Source organism: Brassica oleracea, chromosome C3 (assembly GCF_000695525.1).
Source record: "Brassica oleracea var. oleracea cultivar TO1000 chromosome C3, BOL, whole genome shotgun sequence".
In the NCBI taxonomy this organism is placed as follows: Eukaryota; Viridiplantae; Streptophyta; class Magnoliopsida; order Brassicales; family Brassicaceae; genus Brassica; species Brassica oleracea.
In genome coordinates, this window is record NC_027750.1 from 48,652,589 (window position 1) to 48,660,569 (window position 7,981).

General features: G+C 34.4%; 1 protein-coding gene and 1 non-coding gene across 3 annotated transcripts; both read left to right on the forward strand.

Moving 5' to 3' along the window:
- Positions 1-4,926: 4,926 nt before the first annotated feature.
- On the forward strand, positions 4,927-6,565 carry LOC106331467 (pentatricopeptide repeat-containing protein At3g46870). Of its 2 annotated transcripts, XM_013769829.1 has the most exons (3): positions 4,927-5,369; positions 5,704-6,098; positions 6,300-6,565. In XM_013769829.1, the coding sequence occupies exons 1-2, from the start codon at positions 4,989-4,991 to the stop codon at positions 6,091-6,093; spliced, it is 771 nt and encodes a 256-aa protein (XP_013625283.1). In that variant the 5' UTR covers positions 4,927-4,988; the 3' UTR covers positions 6,094-6,098; positions 6,300-6,565. The 2 variants fall into 2 exon arrangements, with proteins under 2 accessions (XP_013625283.1, XP_013625282.1); XM_013769828.1 differs by lacking the exon at positions 6,300-6,565 and having other exon boundaries at positions 5,704-6,222.
- A 115-nt stretch (positions 6,566-6,680) lies between these two features.
- Positions 6,681-6,762, forward strand: TRNAS-AGA. The gene has a single exon. It is a non-coding gene; the product is annotated as a tRNA-Ser (tRNA).
- The last annotated feature ends 1,219 nt before the right edge of the window (positions 6,763-7,981 follow it).

Below are 7,981 nucleotides of genomic sequence, written 5' to 3' on the forward strand. Positions count from 1 at the left end.
ACATAAAAGTATCTTATATATTTTGTATGTTTTTAATATATATTAAATCTAAAAATAAGTAATATATTTAGGTATATAAATCTATTTCGGTTACATTCGGGTACCCAAGATACTACGGTTCGGGTCGAGTTCGGTTTCGGTTCTTTAGATACCAAAATTTTGAACCCGTTCAGATGTTTAATAAATTTCGGTTCGGATTTGGTACTACTTTTTTGGATCGGGTTCAGTTTGGTTCTTCGGATCCAGGTTTTTTGCCTAGCCTTTGATAAACCTTGTCCAACACATGGTTAACTAAATCAATATATTTTATTTTAAATTGTTCAATTATATTAAATTTTAATTTTTATACCTCATATTTGTTTAATATTGATGTTTTAAAAAAATCCACAGAAATTATTTTCTTATATTTTAAAAATAAAATTATTAGATCAAATTACGATATAGACTTCGGAATAAGTCTACAATGTAGACTTCTTCGTAGATTTATACCCACTTGATTTCTCTCTAATAAATGTAGGCTTCTGAATGATAGGATCGTAAAATAACTTCTTATTTTTTTGTTCGGTCATAAGATGTAAATAGTAATTTGGCTACTTTTTTAGATTAGTTTTGTATTTGATTGAATATATGGTTTGCTTTTGTATTTCAAATGGAGTTTTAAGTTAGTTTTGAGAAATCCCCATGATAAAAAGTGTGATACAGTTACATAATTTGTAATTCCTTATAAATATACATTTGTAATTGTATTTATATTTTATAGATCAAATACGACTGATTATCCTTTTTATTTTGACATCGAACGACTGATCTATTACTCAAGCTTGAGGTGGTCTGGGGAACCAGACCAGAATAGAACAACCAATGTAGTACAGGTTCCTATGAAAGGATCTTGCTATCTTAGCTAATGAATCAGAAGATACATTTTCAGTTCGAGGAATAAAAACTATTGAGAATTCTTGGAATCTGCTCTTCAGCTTCTGCAGCTCATCTAGTTCAGTGGAGAAGTTGGGCCATGCTCCTGGGTCTTGAATCATTGAGACGAGATCTTTACAATCGGTGCCAAAAGCCTGACACGTGGATAGTTGAAGCATGCATTCCATGGCCCATAAAAGGGCCTCAAGCTCCGGATGAAGTGGTGAGATTCTTCGTCGTTGGTTTCTTGCTCCCAATAGCTGAGTTGTTCCTCCTGAGGTTTTCCATGTCCATCCATAACCACTAAATAATGCATCATGTGTCCATGAGCCATCTATTAGACATCTCTCTGAATTTGTTACCCGCTCTGGGATTATTCTAACTGTTTGTTCCTCTTGTTTGATGTTTGCTTCGAACCAAGCATGACATTCTGATTCAGCATGTCAGACAGTTTCCAAGGGGTCCCTGTCTATTCCTCTGAAAAGTTTATCATTCCTTGCTTTCCAAATATACCATATAATCCAGGGATATGGGTCTTTATCCAATTCAGGGTCTTCTATGTCATTTTTCCTCCAAAAAAAATAATCAATGTTCGCATAATGACTCGTGGTAAGGAACAATGGTGGCGGGGTTGGGGTTGCTGCATGCACCCATGTCTGTAATGATGGGGGACACTCAAATATGGCATGATTTATAGTTTCATCATCTGCTCCACATCTTGGAAATGATTGTCGCATCGCATGTGACGATGTGTTAGGTTATTTGTTACTGCTAATTGTCCAGAGATCGACTGATTATCCTTTTCAAATGTATTTATACGGCGTTATACATATTTCCATTGAATATTCAAACAATCAAAACACTATCATATGTAATTCACCTTTTGTATAATAACATATTTGGTTGTCTCAACAAATATTTCATTAATCTATATATGTCTAGTTTTCTTTTACAGTAACTATTTAAATATATCATTTACATTTTGATTTTTATATAATTTAAAATCTAGAACAACATATATATTCAATTTATTTTATATGTAAATTATTATTTTTTCAGTTGGTAATACATACCAATAAAATTTCACAACATTTTCCACACTAATTGTTTTTTATGAAATAACAGAATAGAATAAAACATCATAATATAAAAATAATTTTTTTAAGAAATTATTTAATTATGTTTTAAATTTAGAAACTACATACATTAAATTTTCATTCTTAAGAATCGATAAAAATTAAAAATATAATTATATTAACATCATTTAGCATATTTCTATATAGAATTCCATATTTTTATCATCTAGAATTCCATATATCTACATATATTTAATAATTTTATTATTTTATCATAAAAATTCAATTATATAAGACCAAAATAATTTTAATTACATAATTTTGTTACATATAATTAATATTTTTTATTATCAAAAATCTAAATTATTTAAGGCTAAATAAGTATTAGGATTTAATTCAAAATAAATCCTAATACTTTTTTGGTGTTTTTCAACATAATTATTACAATTATAATGGGTCTACATATTAAAAATGGATTGGGCTACTTTTAGTTACTCTAAAATTAATTATATGTCCAATATCCTAACCAATTATTTGGCGCAAAGAATAATTAGGTAGGATTCAGAGTAAAAAAAGAAGCTGGATTCTTCTTAGAGAGAAAAGTAAAGGTTTTTGTTTTTCTTTGTCCGATCAATCGGAAGTTCTTTCTCCAATCGATTGATCACTATTGTTTACTTCCTATTCCCAACTGATCTTGAACTTCTTAGATGGTAAGATGCGAGTCAAATCCCAAACGATTTCATTTTTTTTGAAGATGTGTTTTTTTTGGGAAGTGATCTACATGCATATGATCTATGAAGCCTAGCATGATTAAATCGTTCTTCTTTTGTAAGTGTTTTGGGTAAATCTTATCTCAAATAATCTTATACTTTGGAATTTGATAGATCTCCTTATTCTTATTTAATTCTAGATCATCTTGATTATTGTTCTGGCTACAAAGATCTGTTTGACTTAAAGTTGGATTTTTGTTTTTTGTTATCTTTATATCATTGGAGGGTCTTATATATTATTCTAAATTCAAATGGGTGTTCATCCAGTAAGATTCATTCACTTTAAAGATGCAGCGTGTTTATCTTGGCATAGTTAAATTATTAAAGCCTCATTTTCGCTTAAAGTTGGATTTTTGTTTTTTGTTATCTTTATATCATTGGAGGGTCTTATATATTATTCTAAATTCAAATGGGTGTTCATCCAGTAAGATTCATTCACTTTAAAGATGCAGCGTGTTTATCTTGGCATAGTTAAATTATTAAAGCTTCCTTTTCGTTCACATTTTTTTTAGATGCCGAAAGAAGCAGAGGTTTGCAGCTGCTCATCTCCAAACAGTTAACAGAAAACTCAATGCTATGAAGCAAGTTTTCCACTTGGTCTATGAGAATGGCCTCATGAAACACCATCTCGACACTGTAAATTCTTCACCTTAGTCTCTATTAAACTCAGACTAAATTTATAGAGATTTATTGAAGAAACATCTCGACACTGTAAATTCTTCATCTCGACGCTGTAATTCTTCACCTTAGCCTCCTTACAATTCTGTTTGATACTCAACCTGCACTTTCAAGAAGACAACAGAGCAGATAGAACACCACAAAGTTAGTAAATTACTGCTGAAGTTTAACTCTTATAACACTGAATTATCAAATGATTAGTTCATGAGATGAGATGAAATTAATGTAGAACATATACGATTAGAAATGCGATAGGTGCAGCCTTATATTTATTTGTTTGCTTTTAACTTGATCGACTGATTCATAACTGGTATGTTATGTGAATGATAGTGTTATGAACAACGAAAACATGAAACTAAAAACGTTTAAAAGAATAAAACTAATGAACTGTATGATTTAAACAAAAGCAATAAAATATTTGACAATAAGATTGAAAATGTGGATACAAAATAGAAATCAGTTCACCAAAACCCTGCGCATGTATCGGTTGTAGGGATCTGAAACCTGCATTGACCAAAATAAATTATCCAAAATAATGACTTGAGCTTGAGATTTTCATTTAGTTTTTTAAATGGTTTCACGCCTGCAATTTTATTCTTATACGTTCCTTTCCTATTCGTTCATTTTCTATTCGTTCCTCGTGTTCCCGAAAAGGTCACCAGTCGGAGCCATAGTTCTTTAGGTGAGATATTGTCATTAATAACTTTCAAACTAAATTAATTGAAAGCTTGATTTGCAAGTTGCGTAGAATAGGAATATACTAAATGTTAGGAATATTTGGCAAAGATTTTTACGGTTAGATTTAGGTTAGATTTGATACTTGAATTGATATTTCCGATTCAGTTGATATCTTGTTTTAATACTATGTCCAACTAAATAATTAGAAAATCTACAATCGTTGATTTTCTGTTTGAAAAGAATAAATTAATATTAATTTCGGATACAATTTATTGACAATTAATATATTAGCTAAACCAAATGGTTTTAAAATTGTATCTAATTCATGTAATACATATAATTCGGTTTAGTGATGTTATCTACAATTTCATTACTAAAGCTATGTATTAGTTCTGGATTGTAATTTTAGTGCAATTAGATTTTGTAAAAAAATGATTTAACAATCTCAGTTTACTAATTTATATAATTTTTTTCATGCAGATATTGAGATTCCAGTGATATAAAGATGAATCCCATTTTGGTTACAGATTTTGTGGTTAGAATTTTCTCGACATTTTGGTCGAGCAAAGGTTAATGAGCCAAATCTTTTTGTCATACGTGAAAGTCTTTTTTAAATAATAGTGAACGTGGTTAGTAAACATACCAGTGGCATTCCCTTATAAATTTTGAGAAAAAGTCAGAGTCAATTTATATTTGTACTGTTTAGATATGTTGGCCCATAAATTATTTTTAATAGCCCATAACATTTTTTGTACAACCTATGGACAATTCACCAAACAGTACTAAAACGTTGACGTTTTGCCAGTTTCTCTACAGTTGTATGTTTATGGTATGCGATACCTCAAAGGTGCACAATTTTACCACAACCTGAGAGATGGCTGGGATTCGCGTCTTCTCGCGAAAACTCCCAACTTTCGCTTCGATTTTGTTCCAAAACCTAACTAGAAATCCTTCAAGACATCGGATCTCCTTCTTAAATCTAAAACCCAACACTCTACACATCACTCCGCCGAAACCCTCCACGGTGTTCGTCGCCCAGTTCCACGACGGGAGGCCAAGAGGTCCTCTCTGGAGAGGTAAGAAGCTGATAGGAAAAGAGGCCCTTTTCGTGATCCTGGGTCTCAAGAGGTTGAAGGAAGACGACGAGAAGCTCGAGAAGTTTATAAAGACCCATGTTTTCAGATTGTTGAAGCTTGACATGTTAGCTGTTATCGGCGAGCTTGAACGACAAGAAGAGACTGCGCTTGCTATCAAGGTCAGTTCTCTCAGGATCTTCGTTCTCAGCTTATATTTAGTTGCGCTGCTTTTAGCTTGGTTTCATGTGGGTGCTTTTTTTTTTTTTGGTGATTTGTTGAGCACTACGATCGTATATCCCCTTTGTATATCCTCATTGTCGCTGTTCGAGAGAATTTTGTTTAGATGTACAGTTTTATGGAAGTGCACATGAACTGTTCGACGAAATGCCTTTGCAGAGCTGATAACTTAAATCATAAAGTTTTAGACTTTACTTCATGGGTGATATGCGCATATTCTTGTAGTTTGTGTCTTTTCCTATTATGTTGTTAATGATTGGCTTCTTGGGCATACAGATGTTCGAGGTGATCCAGAAGCAGGAATGGTACCAACCGGATGTGTTTATGTACAAGGACCTTATAGTATCTCTAGCTAAGAGTAAAAGAATGGATGAAGCGATGGGCTTATGGGAGAAAATGAAGAAAGAAAACCTCTTTCCGGATTCTCAGACTTACACTGAGGTTATCAGAGGATTTCTCAGAGATGGATGTCCCGCTGATGCCATGAATGTGTATGAAGACATGTTGAAGTCTCCAGATCCGCCCGAAGAGTTGCCTTTTAGGGTTCTGTTGAAGGGGCTTTTGCCGCATCCGCTTTTGAGAAACAAAGTGAAGAAAGATTTCGAGGAGTTGTTCCCTGAGAAACATGCTTATGATCCCCCTGAAGAGATTTTTGGTAGATGTTGAGTTGTGTATGCACAAAACACTTTTAACCCTTCCATCAGTTTTTTCACAAAATTGTTCTCTTAATTTGTGGTCTCTCCACTTATGAAATTTTAATCTTTTGGCACTTAAATCTTATCTTATTGTTGATCAGTTCGAATCTTGTAATGCATAATGAAACATGGGAAGGGTTCGCGACAGTAATTCATGACTTTGTGTGCATTGTGCAGGCACTGAGCAATAGTAACAGGGGAAGTATATCTAGATCAAGATACAGAATTCTCTTGAAGAATAATAACCAGATCTGAGGCAAATGGAGAGAAAAAAGAAAGTCAATAGACAACTGAAGTGTTACATCACAACAAAAATACTCTTAGAGAGAGGACTCAGATGCTTGTTCTGATGCTTCATACTATTAGTCAAAGACCAATTTTTTTTTGTCAAACAATCATCTTTTTCTAGATAAGATTCTATGCTGACAAGTTCTCCAGATTTCTTTTACTGGCCTCTCAGGTAGTGGAAGGGTCCTCTTTTTATTATTTGTTCATCAACAATTTGGTAGAGATTTATTATTGTTGATTAAGTAGATGATGTTTCCTGTTCTTGTCCTCGTGGGCGTGCCGGAGTGGTTATCGGGCATGACTAGAAATCATGTGGGCTTTGCCCGCGCAGGTTCGAATACTGCCGCTGACGTTTTTTTTGTTTTCCATATGCCGCACATTAAGTAAGTGCCATGTTGATTGGTTCACCGCACATGACCAAATCCATTACGAGTATCTCGAATATTATGTGATACTATTCTTCTTATCCTTTACCATATTGTTAAAAAAGCAAGAAATATTAGTAAACATTATGGCATCTACTTGACGAGACCAGGAGAACATGTTTAGGATGGGATCAAAGCTATTTGACCATTCTTTTTAAACGTGACATTACTGGTGAGAGATCTTTTGAAAATGACGTGAAATCTTCCCGCCCGTTTAATCTTCTTTTTACGACATCAGTGGGATGAAAGAAGCTCCAGTACAATTCTGTTTGGCTATTTGTGATCAAGAAAGGTTGGAAACATGTAGAAGTCCTAAATATTCTTTCTTTTGAGATTTTTAGTACAGATATGTCTACAAGATTTTGTGACACCCGTCACCTCCTATATGGAGGACAGCGTGTCACCCCCGACGCGTCATCATACAACAATGTGACACCCGTCTCCCTGACACTAAGGACGACGGGCCACCAACAATATCCCGTAATATAAAAGCCCATAAACCCGACAACTCTCACCCATGCCCAAATAAAATCCGAAAGAAAAGTCAAATAGCCCCAAGTCCGTCCATATATCACATACTTGTTTGTCTCACCTGAAAAGGGGAAGAGTGAGGGGTGAGCGACAGGGGAATCGCTCAGTGAGGTATGGGATGCCACCCCGAAGTCCATGGACCCGGACATAGCACTCCGAATAAATATAATTTAATTCTAATGCATGTCAAACACAGTACCTAAAGTACTCAAGCAACAAACAATGGTCCTAGCGAGGTGCACACTCGCCGCCCACTAACAGGCCAAAACACTACCGAAAAGGTGCTCGGTTCATACACACACCGAAAAAGTGCTCGGTAACACACGCCCGTAGACGATTTATCGACACTTCCAGTCTACGGCTCAACCGGTCGACTAAAGTTGGCCGTGACCTCCATACAATCCGGCATACAGCAGTCCGACTCTGTATCCGTCTCCAAACAAAAACAATCCTAGCTAAGAATTTACATTAAGTGAAACAATCAATGTTGAATCCTCTAACCCCCTAGTTCCGGTTTATGCAAAGAACCTAAAACTAAACAAGCAATGACAGACTCGATTTCACACAGACGGAACACATTAGAAATAAACTATATTTATTCGAGGTCCTAAGCCG